Source organism: Fukomys damarensis, unplaced genomic scaffold (genome assembly GCF_012274545.1).
Source record: "Fukomys damarensis isolate Sample0158 unplaced genomic scaffold, DMR_v1.0_HiC HiC_scaffold_34, whole genome shotgun sequence".
Taxonomy (NCBI): Eukaryota; Metazoa; Chordata; class Mammalia; order Rodentia; family Bathyergidae; genus Fukomys; species Fukomys damarensis.
Window position 1 is genome coordinate 13,329,813 of NW_022900946.1, and position 19,561 is coordinate 13,349,373.

General features: G+C 55.9%; 1 protein-coding gene and 2 long non-coding RNA genes across 5 annotated transcripts in view; all 3 read left to right on the forward strand.

Annotated features, from left to right (window-relative positions):
* The first annotated feature begins 334 nt into the window (after positions 1 to 334).
* On the forward strand, positions 335 to 8,027 carry LOC104852389. Its single transcript, XR_777474.1, has 3 exons — positions 335 to 373; positions 6,648 to 6,709; positions 7,171 to 8,027. It is a non-coding gene; the product is annotated as an uncharacterized LOC104852389 (long non-coding RNA).
* Positions 8,028 to 8,577: 550 nt separating this feature from the next.
* On the forward strand, positions 8,578 to 14,233 carry LOC104852388 (translation initiation factor IF-2-like). 3 transcript variants are annotated; one of them, XM_010609996.1, is made up of 5 exons: positions 8,578 to 8,653; positions 9,308 to 9,484; positions 10,537 to 10,703; positions 12,605 to 12,686; positions 13,484 to 14,233. In XM_010609996.1, exons 2-5 carry the CDS (start codon positions 9,408 to 9,410, stop codon positions 13,542 to 13,544), a joined length of 387 nt encoding a protein of 128 aa, XP_010608298.1. In that variant the 5' UTR covers positions 8,578 to 8,653; positions 9,308 to 9,407; the 3' UTR covers positions 13,545 to 14,233. The 3 variants fall into 3 exon arrangements, with proteins under 3 accessions (XP_010608298.1, XP_010608297.1, XP_010608295.1); XM_010609995.1 differs by lacking the exons at positions 8,578 to 8,653; positions 9,308 to 9,484 and having other exon boundaries at positions 10,413 to 10,703; XM_010609993.1 differs by lacking the exons at positions 8,578 to 8,653; positions 9,308 to 9,484 and having other exon boundaries at positions 10,413 to 10,703; positions 12,605 to 14,233.
* A 3,424-nt stretch (positions 14,234 to 17,657) lies between these two features.
* Positions 17,658 to 19,561, forward strand: part of LOC104852386 — a 3,121-nt gene continuing 1,217 nt past the window's right edge. Inside the window, exon 1 of the long non-coding RNA XR_777471.2 lies at positions 17,658 to 19,191. This is a non-coding gene — a long non-coding RNA (uncharacterized LOC104852386). The remainder of the gene's footprint in view (positions 19,192 to 19,561) is intronic.

The following is a 19,561-nucleotide window of genomic DNA, read 5'->3' on the forward strand; positions in this document are numbered from 1 at the left end:
TCCACACTGATGCCAGTGGCCCTATGTCCCTTGCTGATTAACCTCCTCCTCCCTGTTGAACGGCTTTGGTGACTCTGAAAACATCACTTGGCCGTACACCTTGGAACGGGGTCCATTTTTGTTTTTTCTGCTCTGTTCTATTGGTCTGTTTAAAGTTCTATCCTCTTTTTGTCTGTTTTCCTCTTTTCTTCCAGTATATATCGACCTATCTCACTGACTCTTCTGTCGCCCTGAAACACCTGTCGAGAACAGCCAGTGATTTTTTCCTTTTCTTTTTTTTGAGATAGTATTTCACTGTATTGCCCAGGCTGGCCTCAAACTGCTCGAGTTTAAGTGATCCTCCTGCCTCAGCCTCGAGTAGCTGAGACTACAGGTGTGTACCCCATGCCCAGCATAATGTTTGTTTATATATTTTGTACCTTTTTAGACCTAGAATTACTGATGGGTTCTTGTCTTAGTCCATTCTGTGTTAACAAAGTCCATTCTGCTATAACAGAGGACCTGAGGCTGGGTAACATGTTCAGTAAAGAGGTTTATTTGCTGGCTGGAGGGTCCAGGTAGCACGGTGCCAGTTTCTGGCCAGGGTATGCCACAGCATAGCAGAAAAGCATAAAGAAAAGCAGCCAAGTGCTGGAGAAGCTCATACACAAGCGAGGAAGCAGGACAGAATGCCAGTTTCACTTCTAAAAGGGTGTCGGTGGACTTCTCGCATGACTGGGGCTCACGCCTGTAAGCAGTGTTACTCTTACAGACCTGACCTCTCCTTCCGGTCCTGACCTTTCGACTTCCACCGCCTCAGCATGGCCACACTGGGGACCCGTAGTCACATGGGACTCCTTGGAGGATGCAGAACCAGAGCGGTTCTTTCTGGTTTCTGTTTCTCATTCTGTGCATTCAGTGCAATATTTTCCTTATGACCTCAAGCACAGCTATAATCGCTATTTTATATCCTTGTCTTTTTCTAGTGTCTGAGTTGTTGTGGAATTGACCTTCATTGACCGCTTTCTCTTGTAATTATGGGTCACACTGTCAGATTTCTTTCTAGTAATTTTTTTTTTGTTTTTGATTTTTTGAGACAGGGTCTCACTATGTAGCTGAGTCTGACCTGGGACTCACTATGTAGCCCAGGATGGTCTCAAACTCCCAGCAATCCTCCTGCCTCAGCCTCCTGAGTGCTGGGATTACAGGGGTGTGACACCACACCCAGCTTCTTTCTAGTAATTTAAAACTGTGTTCTGAAGTGGGTGTGCTGGCACACACCTGTAACACCAGCTACTTGGGAGGCTGAGGCAGGAGGATAGCAAGTTTAAAGGCAGCCTGGGCAACTTAGTCTCAAAGTAAAGAATGAAAAGTGCGGGGAATTCCGGTGAGTGGTACAGAGCTCGTCTAGAATGCATGAGGTCCTGAGTTCAATTCCCAGCATTGAAAAAAAAGGGGACATTTTAAGTGATGCAGAGACTCTGGAATCTTTCATGTTTTTCTGAGGAATATTAATCTTTGTTTTTTTATATTTCAGCAGGTGATTAATATAGCCAGACTCAAAATCTAAACTGTCTCCCTATGGTGGACTGTAGCTAAAATCAGTTTATTTCTCTTAGTCTTAACTGTGCTTCTTGGAATCTGTTCACACATGAGAGATTCAAGGATCAGCCAGAGATTTGTACAGAATTTATTTTGTTTAATGAATTTTGGTTCTGGGGATCAAAACCAGAGACTTGTGCATGCTGTGAACGTACTCTGCTGTGAGCTACACCCCCAGCCCTGGACAGAGTTTATCAAAATGAAGTACAGAAACCAGCAAACCGTGTTTTGTGGGATAATGACTCATCTGATCCTCTGCAGGTCCCCTCTTTGTTTCCTGACTCCCATCCTCGCCTTGAACTCTGGCTTCTGAGTCTTTCCTCAGTGAGACCACAGATTTCCATCAGTGTTCTGGCCACTCCGAAGAGATCTTGTCTATGGCATCTCCTTGCCCCCACAGGGGGTTGCTGCTTAGGCCCCACTCACTTTAGATGGAAGGGTCTCACTAAGTCACTAAGTTGCCCAGGTTGGGCTCAAATTTGAGATCCTCCTGCCTCAGCCTCTCAAGAGTGCTGAGATGACAGGTGTGCACCACTATGCCTGCCTTAGACAGGATCTTATATTTTGTCTTGAGTTTCTAACTGTTGCCCTGGAAGGATTGGCCAATTAAATCTCCCACCACTGGTGGAAGTGGAGGCTCTCCCACGTCCTTTTGATATGCCCCTATTGTTCCTTGAGCTCAACTTTCTTTACGACCAGACGATGTCAATGTCCCATTCTCCTATCTTCCCTGAGGTGGAACAAACCATTCCCGCAAAGGCTCCGTGGTTCCTCTCACTGGAGAACGGGTTTCAAAAACTAAGACCTTGGTGTTGATTGTGTTCATTCCCAGCAGGGCCTTGCTGCTTCTCGGTCCTCAGTGGACAGGCATGGAGAGCGAGGTAGGAGCACATGTATCTGTGTCTGTCTACACAGCTCTTTATAAAGCCGTGCTAGGTGCCTGCCTACACATGTCTGTGTAGACAGATAACTTTCAAGCTTAGCTCACACGGATGTCCCCAGTCCAGTTGTCTTAATCTGTTTTCTGTTGCTCCAGTAAAACGCCCGAGGCTGGTTACTTTATTACCCAAAAGAGGTTTACTTAACTCGCGCTCCTGGATGTTCCAGAGAATGGTGCTGGCTCGGCTCTGGTGGGGACCTTGTGACAGGTGGCACCGCCTTGGCGGAAGTAGTTGCAAGAGCAGCAGACCCCCTTCCACGAGGCCCGACCCCAGACTCATCACACTGGGGACCCTCTGGGGACTCTTGCGCACCGACCCTAACCGGCCGCAGCACCCTTCCTCCGTCAAAGGGCTCCTGCTGGTTCCCTGCTTTGCCACTGCAGTTTCCCACGTTCAGCTGCACGGAAGCTGGCCCTACTCATCCACAATACATTTTCCTGCTCGTTCATGAAGTACTTTCAGAATTACAAGCTCACACCACCCCCCCAGAAAGTGAACCTGGAAACGGTATTTGTTTCTTCTTGTCCTTAGCTGCAGGGTGTTTGGAAGTCACTTGGGGCCGTTTCACACCCACCCAGGGTGAAGCTCTTGCTCCCATGAAAGCGGTTCAGGTCCCTGGTGTCTGCTGGCATTGATTTTAGGTTTATCTCATCCGTATTGCTTTTGGGCCTCTGTCTTTCTGACCACGTGAAGTATTAAGAAGGCCCTGGAAGTCGGAGACACACAAGCAGGGCGTTCCTGCTGGCCATCTGTGAGGGACACGCTGTCAGGGCCCGCAGGCTGCCCTTCCGATCCTTGGGGATCCTCTCCCTCTCAGTCTTAGGGTGACCTGGTAATTGATCAGACCCCCTAATTGGTTAAATTACGGAAGAACCAAATTTCTTAAGACTTTGTTTTTGTTTTTGGTACCAGGGATCAAACTCGGGACCTTGTGTTTTTGAGGCAGGTGGCAGCACCACTGAGCTAAACCCCCAGCCCTCTTAAGGCTTTGTAAAAAGATCATTAGCTTGAGAAAATTGAAGCACAAGCAAAGAAAAAGTGTCGGCACTGAGCCCTGGAGCCATCAGGGTCCCTGGAGTCACAGTTATTTCTTTGTTTATTTCTTTGTTTGTTTGAGACAGGGTCTCACCATGTAGTTGAGACTGACCTGGAACTCGCTATGTAGCTCAGGCTGGTCTCGAACTCACAGCGATCCTCCTGCCTCAGCCTCCCGAGTGCTGGGATTGCAGGCGTGCGCCACCACGCCTGGCTCCTTGAGTCACAGTTAGGCTCTTGCCTTGGACAGTCGGAAGTTCATTGTCTGTGCTCCATGTACAGGCAGCTCCACGCTGGCCTCTGAACATGCTCCACCTTGTTTTGGAAAGTCACTTTACTTTCTTCCTCTCTCTCTCTTCTTTCCTGTCTCTCCCTCCCTCTCTTCTCTTCCCTCCTTCCCTCACCTGTCTCCTCCCTTTCTTTCTCCTCTTTCCCCTTCCTTCCTTCCTCCCATCCTCTCCTCTCCTCTCCTCTCCTTCCTTCTTTCTTGGATTGAATCTCAAGACTTCCTCACTGAGTTATTTTTTTTACTTTGAGAAGAGTTTGGCTAAATTTCCCAGGCTAGCCTTGAACTTGTGATCCTCCTGCCTCAGCCGTCCAGAAGCGCTGGAATTATAGGCATCTGCCATCACACCTGGTTGTCAGCCCTTTGTTATTTTTAATTTTTAGTTTGAGTCAGGGTCTTGCTGAGTCACAAAGGCTGAGGTTGAAGTTGAATCCTCCCGCCTCAGCCTCCTGCAGTGCTGGCATTACACGCATGTGCTGCCAGGCCCAGACACTTTATTGAGGTATAGGCCTGGCTGGACAGCACCTATACAGAAATCCCAGCTGCCTGGAAGGGTAGGGCAGGAGGATCTCAACTTTGAGGCCAGCTGGGGCAACGGTCTCAAAATAAAATCTGAAGGGAGTGGGGATATAGCTCAGCACTCCTGGAGTTTGATTCCCAGCACTGCACATAAACAAACTGTATAAAGGCGTAATTTACACGCAAGAGAGAGAGTCCTTGTGAGGCTGCATCTCTGTAAGTCTCACACTTGTCCAGCACCAGTCCTGACTTAGGGCCCTGCCCTCACCCCAGACTTCTCTCTTGTTGCTGTGAGCCCCTCACATGCCCCCAAGTGCTCGCGCTGGGTACTTGGCCTTTGGCAGTAATGAGAACATCATGAAAATGGAACATACACACCGGTGACATGGGACCCTGGCCATCTTCCGCCAGCGCACTGGACCTGAGACTTGGGGACGCTGTGTGCGCTGCCCCTGTCCTGCTGAGCATTTGCCCGGACACAGCACCGCCCATCCACTCGGATCAGAAGAATTTTTGGGTTGTCCCGTATTTGGCAGTTAGGACTAGGGCTGCTGTAATCCCTGGCCTGGAGGTCTTTGTGGAAGGCACAGCTTCTTTCCTCTGGGTAATAGCGAACGTGTGATCCTGGTTCCAAGAAGCTGTTGCCAGTCTCGGAGGCGGCTGCCTTGTTTCACCTCTCCACCTGCACAAACGCAGTCTCTCTGCACCCGTGCCGGCAGCTGCTGTTATCATGGTTTGGGTTTGTGTTGTTTTCTTCGCCCTAATGGATGTGTAGTTGTGTTTTGTTTTGGTTTTCATCTTCATTTCTCTAGTTGAGCACCTTTTCATTGTGCTTTTTTGCCATTAATGTGTCTTCTTTGGCAAAGGATCTAAGTATTTGAATCTTTTGCTCATTTCAAGTGGGGTTGCTTTCTTATTACTGAATTTTGAGAATGGATTATACAACTCTGTGACTTGTCTGCGTTTTTTTCCTCTTATTTGGGGGCGTTTTTTGTTTTTTGAGATGGAGTCTTGGCTGTATTGCCCGGGTTGGCTTGAACTTACAATCTTCCTGCCTCAGCCCTCCCAAGTAACTTCGATTATGTCTTTTCGTTGTTTTAACAGTATATATTTTTTGTTTGTTTGTTTGGTTTTGGTACCGGGGATTGAATTCGGGTCCTTGCACTTGCAAGGCTGGCCACTGAACCACTGAGCTAAATCCCCAGCCCCTTTAACAGTATATTTTGAAGGACAGGGTTTTTAGTGTAGAAGTTCAATGTAGCATTTGTTTTTTTGGTACCGGGGATCGAACTCAGGACCTTGTGCTTGTGAGGCAGGCAGCAGAACCACTGAGCTAAATCCCCAGCCCTCCTTCGTTTGCATTTCATGGATCATGCTTTCGGTGCCACATAGAAGAAACTTTGCCTAATCTGATTCATGAAAATTTCCCCACGTTTTTATTTCTAGAAACTTTATAGTTTTCAGTTTTATATTTATATATGTTTTTTCGGTACTGGGAATCAAACTCAGGACCCTGGGCATCCAATCATTTTGGCACTGTTGGCAAGACTGCCCTACCCCTCCTCAGAATCTTCAATAAAGATTGAAGTTCAGTTGAAGTTCATTTGGCTCCGTGGCCCTCTGTCCCTGGGCTCTGGTCTGTTTGCTTGACTTGACTGCTCTTTGTCTTTGCCATAAGACAAAGGAAAAAGTCCCACTCCTGCTCTGTCTGCGGCAAGGTGACCGAGTCACATCTTGAAGACCTCTGCTAGTCTGGGTCCCTCTGGCTGTCTCCGGAAGTTTGTTCCGAGACAATTGCCCGGTTCTGTGAGCAAGTTCTGGCTGTGTGGGAAATGCCCCGGGCCGGTGACAGAGACACCCAACCTTGGTGAGGCCGTGGTGGCCCTGCGTCAGGCCTTGAGAGACAGGAGTGAGCTGCAGCGGCACGTGGCCCCACAGCGGAGAGAACCCTATGGAGCTAAATGTGGGCCTGGGGGCTCAGGCTCAGGGAGGGGACCTCAGAGCCGTGTTCTCTCCCTGGGCTTCCCAGGCCTCGGTGGCGTCTGTACAGTGGGCCGGTCCATCGAAGCTGGTCTGCGGCTCCCTGGGGCAGACGTTCAGGGCCTTTTGCAGGACCCTCCTTTGGGATGAGCTCCTTTGGTTCTCGGAGAATCTGGGAGGAGAGGTTCGCATAATTTGGACCATTTCACAAATGCGCTGTCTGATTTGAAGGAGATCTAGCAACTTCCTGCCCAGTCTGAGGCCACGCAGCCTCTTGTGCTGCCCCTACTCTGTTCTCTCCACAGGCAGCATCACGGTCACTGCCGACTTGGCACAGCTGAGCTTCCTCTTGCGGGACAAGCATCAGGTAGCGGGAACAGCACCAGCATGCACAGTGTCTCCTGTGTCCTCATGCAGACCCACAGCTGGGCCTGCGGAGAAGAGCTCCGGCTACAGGCGGGGGTTCAGGCCCCACCCTGGAGGCTCCTGGGCGGGGCCAGCATCCAGCCTGACAGTGCCGGCCCGGCTGTGGGCGGGGCCTGCACCTGGGCCTTGGGCGTGGCCCGAGCCAATTCAGCACTGGGTAGACGGGGCCTTCGAGGTCGAATGGCTTCTTCCCCAGACTCCCAGGTCTGGAGCCCAGCAGGGAATGAAGGAGCCCCCAGACCCCGAATCGAGGTTGCCTCCAGCTGCAGTCCAGGACTGCAGTTGGAAAATGACTCCAACCCCCACGGCTCTCACTTCTTAGGGGTCGTGCCCTGGAGGGCTCCAAGGTGCAACAGCTGGAAGAGGTTACTGTTGGCCCTGTTCCCTCTTCCCTCTTCCCAGGATTCAGCCCTGACCTGAGGAGCAGGAACCCCAGAAAGGCAAAGGTCTTACCTGGGCTGCACCTGGGAACGGCGGGGTAGGCTGGGCCAGATGAGGTGGCCTTCCTGTCGAATATGGTCCTGCCTGGTGTGTGGGGGACACTGGGACCTGGGGACCTTTAGGGACAGGTGAGCTGCCTGGAGCCCTGTCCAGCTCCTGCCAGAACCAGATGGGCTGGGTAGGGCTGGTCGGCCCAGTGGTCCCATCCACTGCAGCCTGCCTTGGCCTCTGGACCCCAGGACTCCCCTCAGAGGCAGGGAGCGCTTGCTGCTGGCCCAGGTGAATGCAAACCGCTCAGCCCACCTGGCGCTGTGGACCTTGAGGGCTCAGCTGGACGCTGCTCTTGGCCTGCGGGATCCCAGCTTCTGGGCCGCCAGCTCCACACCAGGCTCAACCACACCGTGCCCGGCCTCAGGCACCAGGGCCTGCCCTCCTTCATGGATGGCTGTGGGCCCTTCGGGTGCGTGAGGAGGGGCTGGACCGGCTCCACTTGGGGACGCCCACAGCTCTCTGCTCGAGGGGCAGGACGCCGTCTAGGGGCTGGGCTGACACGAGCCTGGATGGCAGGCGCCCCCTGCAGCACCAGGGTGGAGGGAGCAGGGCCGAGGGTGACCCCAGTGCCGGGCCTGGGCTGCTGGGTGCCCTGCTGTCCCTGCTGCAGGTGAGTCAGCTTGGTGCCCGTGGGTACCCGGCTGTGGCCGCTTCCTCCAGATGCCCTTGCTTACCTCCCTGCCCTCCCTGCCCTCCCGTCCACCCGCCTGCTTCCTCTCCTCCTGGCCTCCTCTCTGCACACCTGCCCAGCTTCCTCATCCGCTCTTTCTCCCATCCTGTCCCTCCCACCAGGGCGGGAAGTGCCCTTAGGCCCTGCCTGGTAAAACTCTTACTGGGCCCCTCTCCCGGCTCCTTCCGGGGCCCCCGAGAGACCTGCTCCTGGACAAGGTGTGTACCCCACTTTCTCTTTGCTGCTCTCAGTAAGGAGAAGCAAGAAGGCTCCTGTGTGCTGTCTGCGTGGGAAGCAGTGTGTGAATGGTGGCCGGAGCTGGGCCAAGGCATCGCGTGACCTTTGGCAAGTTACTTTCCACGCCTTGTCTCCTCATCTGCAAAGCGAGCTATTCAGAATCCCCACCACCTGTGGTGACTTTGAGGCTGACAGGGAACCACCTCGCCCAGTCTGGCCCACACTGTGTTTCCTCCCATTCGCTGTGGCTCTGGGGATTGCTCAGGCCTCTGTAGACCTGTCCTGAGGGAGTGTTTTCCCATGGTGTCATCCCCAACAGGGTGGAGCCAGTCTTAGGGCTCAGAGCAGCAGCCCAGCCTCAAGTCCAGGGGGGAAGAAGCTCACTGTCTCCCGTCTCACTGTCTCCACAGATCACCTGCCGGGAGATGCCTCGCTGCCCAGCTGTCGGGACGGTGCCGGGAGGACAGCACTGGGTGGCCTCTTGAGGTACAGGGGTCTCTTTCATGGCAGGCAGCAGTGCATGCTGGTCCGCCTCTGGGAGCCAGAACAGCTTGCCCGGAGCGTGTGCCAGGGCTCAAGTCATCGGGCACTGACCCACATCCTCAAATCTGCCAGAGTCACAAATCTTTCCCATAAGGGGCCGGATGGGCAGTGTTTCCGAATCTGTGACTCTGCAGCCTCGGCTGGAGCCCGCACACCCACTGTACTGGGACAGCAGCCCTCTGTGAGAGAAAATGCATGCACAGGGCTCTGTCCCAATAAAACTTTATTTGCAAAGCCAGGTGGCAGTCCCTGGTGGTTGCGGGCTATGGCTCTTTTCTGTCTCACAGCACCCAGGGTGTCTTCATCTAGCTGGCCTCTTTCTCTCGGACCATTCTCACTCACTACCTCCTCCTCCTTCTTCTTTTTTCCTGGTACTAGGGATCAAACTCGGGACATTATGCTTGCCTGGCAGGCGCAGCACCACTGAGCTAAATCCCTGGCTTACTCACTTCTTGACTTACCTCTGCGCGGTGGCCCTGCAGGGAACCTACTCCTTCTGGGGTCTGAGCTCCTCCCATGCAGCCTGGGTGGCACTGTAGAAACCTGGGGTTTGTGGGTGCTGCCAGCCAGGCCAGCATCTCCTCGGTGTCACTGCAGGTCTCCGTGGACGTCCGCAGCAGCGGCTCTGGCTTGGAGCATTCCGGAGGTGTCTGGACAGACCCTGTGTCCCTCAACTAGTCGCTGAGCTGCTGGTACCATGACGGGAACCTGGCGCTCTCTGGCTGGGGCTGGTACAACGGCGAGGCCCTGCTGCAGGCTGGGATCCCTAGCAAGGTACATCTCGATGCCACTGAGCTGCAGAGCCTGTGTCCCCATGCCAGGGCAGGCCACTGTCGCGGGCCTTGGCCCAGGCGGGCGCGAGGACCCTGCAGGCCCAGATGGCCCTGGGCTCTGGTACATAATGAGGCCAGGCCCTGAACCCAGGCATCTGACCCTGGAGCCTCCCTCTGACCCACAAGTAGATGGCAGGGACTCAGCTCTTGACTGGCCAGGACCCTGCTGGGCTCCCCCAGCCCGGGACCGTCTTCCCTGGCCTACATATTGCCACCTTCGGGCCTCAGTCTGTTCTGCAGTGGGCACCACCGGGTGGGCCCCACTCTGGGTCAGTCTGACCTGGCCTGGGGTTCTTGGGGGCTGCTCTATCTCCCAGCCCAGGGAGGCCAGGGTGGCCTCTTCTAGTGACAGAGACCCGCTGCTCCCCACTCAGCTGTCACAGCTCCTCGGGTCCTTGGGATGAGGGCCACACCCCATCCCACCCTCCCCGGCAGGCGCAATGTTGAATGAGCTGTGAAGGGTGGACGCAGAACTTTCCTGAGGCCTGTGCTGTGCCAGGTCCTCTGGGGCTGCTCTGTAACCTGGACCTGTCCCTCGGGTGGGATGGGGAACTTGACGCTCAGGCCACCACGCTAGGTCAGGCAGTGAGCTGCACCCTGCAGGGCCCTGCACAATACCCAGAGGCCCTGCCCATTTTCTCTGGGGCTCCTGGGCCCAGGTGGACCCCAGAGTGGTTGAGGGCGGACGATGACAAGGACAAGTCCTGACCGGGACGAGGAACCCGGCGCAGGCGGGAGCAGCCTGTCCTTACTGGGGGGCCTTCCTGTGCCGTGACAGGTGGAGGATGCTGGAGCTGAGGGCAGGAGGCAGCTCAGAGCGGCTTCTGGGAGGAGGTGTCACAGCCCCAGGCCAACATCTGGGCTGCAGATGCTGGAAGGCTGATCAGATGGCCCCACTTGTGACGGCTTCTCCTGCTGTGTCCGGGGGCCTCGTCCCTGTCCTGGGAGGGGTGTGTCGGAGCCTCCAGAGCCCATACCCTCTTCTCTCCCCAGAGATCCAGATGCGAGCCCCGCTGGCCCTCCAGGACAGGGATGGAGACCTCAGCGTGGACGTGACAGTCCTAGTGGCCCAGCAGCTGAACAGCACGGGGGAGCTGGTGGTGACACCAGCCACACAGGTGCCGGCTCTCCAGGGGCGGGGCCTGTCCTCCCTCAGCCAGGTGAGGGGCACACAGGTGCCCAGTTCCCACTGCCAGGGTCCCTCTTGGGTGTGAGAGCGGCGATCACACCTGTGTTCCCGCAGCGCTTTCCGTCGGCAGCAGTGCTGTTATACAGCAAATTCTCTATTCCCAGCCGAGGAGCTGCAGTCGAGGGCCCCTCCTGAGTCCTTTCTGTTCATCAAGTCCTTAGTCAAAGGACCGCCTTCCCCTGCCAAGTGTCTGCTCACTTTGCTGCTGTCCTCAGGGTTTTACTTTGTTTTTATTCTTTTTGTGGTACTGGGGATTGAACCCAGGGCCTCTGCACGGAGCTACCTCCCTACGCCTTCTACCTCTCAGTTTGAGACAGAGTCTCACTAAGTTGCACAGGCTGGGCTCAAACTTGTGATTCTCCTGCCTCAGCCTCCCACAGTGCTGGGATTACAGGAGTGCACCACCATGCCCGCCCGTTCTCAGGGTCCCGCGTGCATGTCTTTGTCCTGCCCTCCTGCCATCCGGTAAGAGACAAGACATGGCTGGGGATTTAGCTCAGTGGCATAGCTCCTGCCTGGCAAGCACAAGGTCCTGAGTTTGATTCCTGGTAGAAGGAAAAAAAAAAATGGCAAAACCGCACAACCCTTATGAAGGTCGTCTTTGGAGTTGAAATCCCAGCTCCACTAGTGCTAGCTGTGTGACCTTGAGCAGATTGCTTAGCTTCTCTGTGCCCTCAGTTGCATCTGCACAGTAAGGATGATAATTGTACGTGTAATGTGGAGAATCAAGTGCGTCACCACTCTTGCCCTCCTCCCGCCCTTCCTCAGCTCAGGGCCTGAGAACTATGGGCTTTGGAATAGCTGAGCTCCTCACTGCATCTGACCTTGGATTCACAAGACTGCCTGGTCCTCCACATCTGTGTCCGGAACCGGGCAGACAGGGGAGGGACTCTCAGTGGCTCCAGGGTCTCCTGGGAGGAGAGGAGCCGTGGGCCAGACCCCTGCCATGCCCAGCCGGACACAAAGCACCTCCAGAACCCTCTGCACTGTGCTGATGCACAGACACAGGACCAAGACAGGAGGCTGTGACAGGCCAAACCACCGTTCCAGGCTCACACAGCTCTAAAAAAATCTCCTACCTCTATCTGAATGTGGCTGTGCACACTTGTAATCCTAGTACCCTGGGAGGCTGAAGCAGGAGGGTTGCAAGTTTGATCCTAGTCTGGGCAAGTTAGCAAGACCCTGTCTCAAAATTTAAAAAAAAAAGGACCAGGGATGAATATGAAGGCCCTGGATTTAATCCTCACTACTAAAAAACAAAGAACAAAACAAAACAAAAACCCCAGCCTCTGGGAGAAGCACAGATACATTCTGGCCCGTGAGCCCGTCCTCCCAGGGCTCCACGCTTGTCAGTAGGGGCTGTGAAGGCTGGAGGACCTCTCAGGCCAGCTCAGGGCAGACAGCTATTGCACACTAAGCCACGTGGCCTCCTGCTGGGCTGCAGCACTCAGACCCTGAAAACTCTGTGGAGGAGGCCCTGAGGGTGGCCTGGCGTGGGTTTGCTGCGGGAGACGCGAGGGCCAGGTGCTGTGTGAAGAGGCAGCCATGGGAAAATCCTGCCACCCAGACCTGGCTAGCTCCCTGTTGGGCTTGGGTTCCTGGAAGCCCAGAGCTACTCGGCCTTTTGTACTGATAGGGAAACAGGCTCAGGGAGGCACTTGCTCGGGTGTCAGAACCCGGCAGAGGCCGTGCTGGGATCTGGCACAGTGCCCTGGCTGGAGGCCCCAGCCCCAGGCGAGTAAGGGAGCCTTCACGGAGCTGCTGAGGGTCTTGTGGCTCAAGGGGCCTGTGCGGGCAGTGGCTGGGTCCTGGCCTGGTACTGGACAGGGTGCCCTTGTGCTTGGTACAAGTGCCCTCTTTCTTTCCTTCCAGCAAAGAGCTGCAGGTCTGAGGGTAGCAACACCTCCCCTCCCTCCTGGGCCGCTGGCCCAGCACAGGGTCTGCTACAGCCAAGGTAACTGTGCCCTGACCATGCTGGACGAAACGGGCACCCACTGCTCACCCCTGCACGTGTCCTGGGGGCCCGGGGTGGACGAGAGGGTCCGCCCGACTCCCCCCGGCTTCCCCCTGCCTCTGTGTTGTCACCGTGTCACCTCTTCTGCCTTGCTTCTTGGTGGGCACACCACATCCGGCCCAGGGCCTGGCACATACAAGCTGCTCAGTGGGGGAGAGAGCGAGCACACAGGCCGCCTGGCTCCTGGCAGGCCCTGCTGTGTGTGCGCTTCCCAGTCTCCCCAGCACTGCACGCTCACGCGGGGAACGTCTCTGCTTCTCTTTGGATAACTTCAACCCATATTTCAGCAGTTACCAGAGGATGGCAAATACGCAGAGCCCCGTCATAAAAGTCTGTACCAGTGTTCGTGTGCGTTTTTCTGCATTGTTGAGTTTCGTGGAGTCACTGGAGCTGCCGAACCTCTTTCTTTAGTAGTAAATGCTGCGGCGAGGGTCTTAAACACTGTAGCAAGGGTTCTTTAACAGAACATGGTGCTGCTACAAAATTCGGCGCGTTTAATATTGAAATAGCAGTTACCTAAATATAGCTCATAATAACATTTCCCAGGGTCCCAGTAATGGTCTTTCAAACATTCAACTCAGGATTTAAATGCAGGATGCAAGCCAGGGTCACACAGCACACTTAGTTGCCCTGTGTCTAATTTCCTTAATCCAGAGCAGAAGCCTGCAAACTTTCACTAGCAAGGGCCAGGCAGTGATTTATTTTTGGCTTTACCGCTCATCCCATCTTTCTTGCAGACTTTGCCCCGTCACTGTGGACAAAAGCTGCTACAGACAACGTGTCAGGGACCGGACGTGACTGTGTGACAAGAAAACTTTACAGGATCCAGCTGTAGACCAAATTGACCTGGGGGGCGACTCCTGGTCCAGAACTTTCTGGCTCAACCTCACCTTCCCTACCAGTGTTTTATAATGAAACTTTCTGGCAGCAAAAAACTGAGATGCTTTTACGGTGAACTCTTACCCACATCGTACTTTTTCACGCTGCTCTTTGCCCATCGTATATTTGTATGTTTCAAGCATTATCCTTAACCACCTTCAACAGTTCTGCGCTGACAGTTTGAACACATCTGGGCAGCTCGTTTACAAAAATCTATATTTGACCGATAGCTTGCTCAAGATGCCATGTTGAACGGTTTTACACGGTAACCATCTGTGCATCTGGCCAGCCCCGTGTAAATACCAACTCCTGATGCTCTTCCCAGAGATTCTGTTTCTATGGGTCTCAAGCAGGAGCCCAGGATCGATATTTTAGTTCTTGCCTAAGTGAGTCTGCTATTCAGCCAGCCCGAACTTGGCGCATTCTTTCATGTGATTTTCACAATGATCCATTAGTAAAGTAGGTATCATTATCCTCATTTTTCAGATTAGAAGGCTAAGGCTGAGTGGCTTAGGAGGCAGCTCTCGATCACTCCCACATAGGACAGACCCAGGTCTCTCTGAAGCCGAGCCCTGCGCATTATCCTCTGCTACACTGCCCCCTGCTGCCGAGAGCGGTACTGCAACTAGAATTCTTACCGTTGGCCTCAGGCCAGCAGCTGTCTTCAAGGCAGTTACAGCAGAAAGGGGATCGGAAGAAAGCTGAAAGATGGGGCCGTGGCCACACCTGCCGGCCTAAGCAGAGGCTCTAGACCCTCATTCGCTGGAGTTTGTCCAGACCAGGAAGCTCCAGCTCTCCTGGGTCTGGAGTTGTGGGAGGCAGGGCCTGTAGCCTGAGCCAGGATCGGCCTGAATATTCATCACAGACATAATGAAATCTCACATGTGCTCTCCTCTGACCAGCTGCAGTCTTCTAAGGGTGAGGCCTAGGGCACCTCTGACTTAGGAGTGAAGACCATCGTTTGCACGTCAGCACCAGCCTGTTGGCCCCTGAGGCCGTCTCACCACCACCATCAAGCTGGAGCAGACCTTCCCCAGGTAAGTGGGGAATGGCGCAGGCAGGCCAGGGGTCACCTGCAGCAGTCCTTTGTGAAAAGAAGAATTGCTCGAAGTGCAGTTTCCTGGGAAGACCCAGTGCAGCCAGCCTGTGGAGTGGGCAGGCTTGCTGGGATGGATTCTCAGTTGTTTCTCCTATTCATCTTTCCCTCCTTTCTGCGTTATTAATTGAGCATCTACTACATGTCTGGCACTGCTCCAGAAGTTGGGACGTGGCTTAGAACACGATTCGGACTCCTGACTGTCATCAAGGGTACAGTCTGGTGGGAGTAGTTGACAAAATAATATTATGTAAATAAGAAAATACGAGCCAGGCATGGCACACAGGCAGAGGCAGGAGGATCACAAGTTTGAACTCAGCCTGCACAACTTTGCAAGACCCTGTCTCAAAAATACACAAATGAAGGTTGGGGGTGTAAAGGCCCTGGGTTTGACCCCCAGCACTGATACTGCAATGCCAAATGGTGATAAATGATGTTTGCTGTGAAAAAACAAAACAAGGCGATGACCATGTACTGAGGTTGATTTATCCCAGGTAGCCAGGAAAGGCACCCCTGAGGAGACACTTAAGTGACACCCCAGTGACAAGTGTCAGCCATTTGAAAATGTGAGGGAAGAGCCTTCTAGGCAGGAGCACCACGTGCAAAGGGCCTGGGGTATGAATTAGTTTGAAAAATGGCCAAGGAGCTAGTGGACTGGAGCCAAGCTTCTGGGTGGGGTGTGGTGGAAGCTAGGGGCACCATTCTGTTCTGTTTGAAGGCTGGATTGATCCTGCGAGCCTTGGAGGCCTGATGAAATCTGATCTCTCTGGCTGCTCTGCGGAGAGGGGCCTACAGGTGGCAGCAGAGAGACCATTGAGGAACCGTGAAAGGGGTCAGGGTGGGGGCAGTGGCTATGGGTGTTTGAGACATTTAGGAGAAAACCAGCCCCTGGCAGTCCTGGGCAGTGCCCTCCAGCCCAGGTACCCCCTGCCTCACCCCCCAGCTTCCTCTGCCCCTTGAGTATTTCTGGTGGTCACCGCTGTCACCCTGTCACATCGCCTGTCTGACTTCTCCCCACCCACCTGGGAGCCCCACCTGTGTGCCTGGGGCTGGCTGCTGGGCTGGGGCATCGTACCTGTCCCTCCATACTGGGGAAACTGAGCCCGGGAGCTCCCTCCTGGTCAGGCCCCGGGTTGAGCTTGTCATCCAGAGTTTCCCTTAGAGCCTGGCACTGGTTTTTGTTTTTTCCTGTACTGGGGTTTGAATCCAGGGCATTCACACTGAGCTCCATTCCCAGCCCTCTTTTTATTTTGACAAAGAGCCTCCCTATGTCACTGTGTGGTCCGGGCTGGGCTTGAACTGGAGATCCTCCTGCCTCAGCTTCCCGGACTGCTCGTAGATGTGTGCCACCATGCCTGGCTTGGCACTGGTTTTTTTGCCCCCATCTGACACACGAGCAAAGTGGGGCTCAGCGAGCATAGGAGACCTGCCCCGGACCACACTGCATGCAGGCAGAGCTGAGAGCTGGCCGGCCTCTCACAGGATGTTCTTCCTCCTCCAGCCAAATTCTGGTCATTAGGGAGCATTTGGCTCTGTGACCCCCTGGCAATGTGACCGCGCGATAAGCTGTGAAGGATCCGCACACGTTCCCTTCTCTGCAGCCTGTTCTCCCGCCTCTACTCTGATGCTGCCCGCCCTTGCCAGGGAGCTGGTCCTGCACACCCCAGAGGCATGCCCAGGGGTCCCAGGTCCTGCACCAGACGGTGCTCTGGAACGGCCAGGAGGTGGCTTTCAATGGGAGTCCCTCTGGGCTGGTCCCCAAGCCTGCCAAGAACCTCAGCCTGCGGGGTGGATGTCCCAGGGCTCTTGCTGGCCCAGCCCACAGTTGCTTCCTCAGCAAGCCTTCGGTGGGCAGTGGCTTGTCCCAGCTGCTGTTCCAGGCACTGGGGACCCCTTGGGAAACAAGGTGGCCAGGTCCAGGCCCTCAGAGACGAGCGGTGAGTGGGAAACCTGTCAAGTGTGACTGTGGAGGTACAGGGTTAGGTGGTGGACTGGCAGGCCTCTCTGAGGAGGTGACGTCCAAGCAGAGACCTGAATGACATGGAGCTGGCAAGGTGGAGATGCAAGGAGCAGCACTGCAGGCAGAGGGAGCAGGTGCAAAGGCCCTGGGGTGGTCGTGAGCCTGGGATAGAGCAGCAGCAGTGAGGCCAGTGTGGCCAGACTGCCAGGGGTGTGGTCACATGAGGAGCTGGGGTTTCCCTTAGGATGGAAGGGCAGGTGTCCCAAGGACAGCTGTGGGGACAGCACGGACCCCGGCGTGGGGCACAGCTTGCTGGGTAGCCTGTGGGTTCTCCCAGTCACCTTTGCCACCTATGTACCAGGGGAGAGGATGGGGAGGAACAGATCCTCAGCAAGCCAGGGCAGCTGGTGCCTGCATGTGGGTGTGTGCTGTGCATGTAGCCCTTGCGGGGCTGAGCAGCCTGCAGTTCCACACCTTGTCTGGAGCCTGGGCTGGGGCTCTGGCTCTGCCTGGGGGGACAGGAGGGGTTGCCACCCCCAGGCTGATGATGGCAATGCCTCCAGGCACAACTCCCTGGGCTTTTGCTTGACCTGTGAGCGGTGGGGCTTCATGCAGAGTGCTCAGTCTGCCCACCATGCAGGGGTGAAATCTGGGGTGCAGCCTGTCTGCAGGGAAGCTTCAGCTATGAGGTCCTCCTGTGTCACAGCCCAGGATGGAGTGAGGGCAGGGGTGCCCAGCTGAGGCACAGTGGGTGCTCCTGAGGGGCATGGGCTGCATCTGTCAGCTACTGCTGTGTAACAAATTGTCCTGGGTCATGGTGGCTGAAAGCCTCCATCTTTGCTCACGAGGCTGCCGATCTGGGAAGCTCTTGGCTCCACTGACCCACCTGAGGACTGGCTGGCTGCTCCCCGATCTAACAGCATCAGCTGGAGCAGCATGGTGTTGCTGCCCATGGGCCAGTCCGGGTTTGTCCAGTGGTGGCTGGGTGGGGGAGCAAGAGAGGAAGAGGAAGTTGATGCCCCTTAAAGCTAAAGTTCCAGCTTGGGGCCCCACTGACCTCACCAAACCCCCTCAGGTCGTGAGGCCAGCACCGGGCCAGGCTGGGGGAGTGGATCCTGCCTCTAGGTGAAGGAGCCCAATCAGGCAAGAGGGAGCCTTGGGGCTCCCCAGAGACAGCAGGGTGTATCAGCGGGGTGGTGCGCTGAGCCTGGGAGAACTTGCCCAAGTTGGTGTCCCCTTGGGGTCCCCTGTGCCCTCGTCTTGAGCACTGTCCTCAGCTCGCAGGCCGCTCTCTGCCACCCACTTCCCAGTGGCCCTCGCCCCCAGCTGCATCCCCCCCTGCCACAGCACTGCTGCCACCTCCTGCCGGAGCTCTGAGCGCTCAGGCAGGCAGAAGTCACCAGCCAGACTGGAGGGGGCGCCGGGGTTGGGCGAGGCTGGGCTCTGCCCTGTGCCCGAGCCCGCCCATCCCGAGTCCCCACACCCACCCCGTCAACCAGCCTCAGCGGGCTGCTCTCCTTCCACCTCGGTGTGGCAGCAGTGCGCCGGGCCGGCTGGGGTTAGGGTTAACCCTCCTAGGTGGTGATCTTCTCCGCCCTGCAGCCGAGGAAGGGTAAGGTGGCCATGCGCCTGGCCCTGGCCCACCTCTTCTCCCTGCCCTGCTGGCACTGAGGCCAGGGTCCTCGGCAGCAGCAGGGGTGGTGTGCAGAGCTATCAGGGGAGCAGAGCTTCGCAGTGGCTGGGAGGAAGATGACAGGGACCCCAGAGCCGGGCGTCCGAGGCTGGGCACCTCAAGGGTCCTGCCCTCGCCCGTTCCTCCAGCCGTGCTCCGTTAAGCACCTGCTGTGTGTCTGTCGGCAGCATGGACCTGCGCCTAAGGAAAGCATTTGCCATGGGATCTCCAAGCGTCCTTGACACATTCCCTGTTACGTGGACGCCTCGGGTGTTCAGGGTGAGCGGGGCAGCTGGACAGTGGCACCTGGTGTGTGGCCTCTCTGAGCAGTTTTCTCATCTGTGAAGTGGACGACAGCGGGTCAGGCCAAAGAGGCAGCACCCAAACAAATGAGAAAGCACTCAGTTGCCATGAGCACCACAAAGCAAGCCAAGGGTGCGCTGAGGGTCTGATGGGCTGGGCCAGTGAGGGTCCCTGGGGAGGGACCCAGGGATGGAAAGGAGCCGGCTGTGTGGAGCTGGAGGATGGCAGGTGCAAAGGCCCTGTGGGTGGAAAGCTAGGGAATTTCAGGAAAAGCCAGGGATGGAGCAGCAGTCAGAGATAGGGGAGGGCGCCTTCACGCCCCACCCCAGCCGAGCTTAGCGGCTGGCTGCAGCAGAACGTGGACTACGAGGTTAGCCACAGGCCCTGCCACTGCTCACAGTGCCGGCTCAGGGGCCCCGGGCCCGGCCCCTGGTTTCCCTATCTGTACAGTGAGAACAATCCATGCTCAGCTGACAGCGGAGTACAGCACACGGGAGCCCCTCAGACTTGCTGGGAGCAGAGGGTGAGGACTCAGGTATGGTGGGGGAGCCGGGTCCTGGGATGGGGTCTCCCCCGGCATCTCTGCCCACCTGGGTGTGAGGGACAGGCCTGGAGAAACGGGCGGCGGACCCTGCAGACCCCCCCGCCCCCTGCATGCCTCCCGTTCCTGAGGCTGTGGGCCCCGCCCTCGGTGTCCACCGTGTCGTCCTGCCCTGGAGTCCCGGCAGCGGCTGGGACCCTGGCTCTGTCTGCTGAGGTCCCACACTGGGGCTCGGTGGCCCTCTTCTCAGCAGGGAAAATGAGTCTCTGTGTGAGGCAGGGTTGGATTTGCATTTCTTAGAGGCCTGTCCTGCTGCCAGGCATGGGAGGGTTGTGGCGGGGCGGGAGGGGGGGGGGGGGCCCCC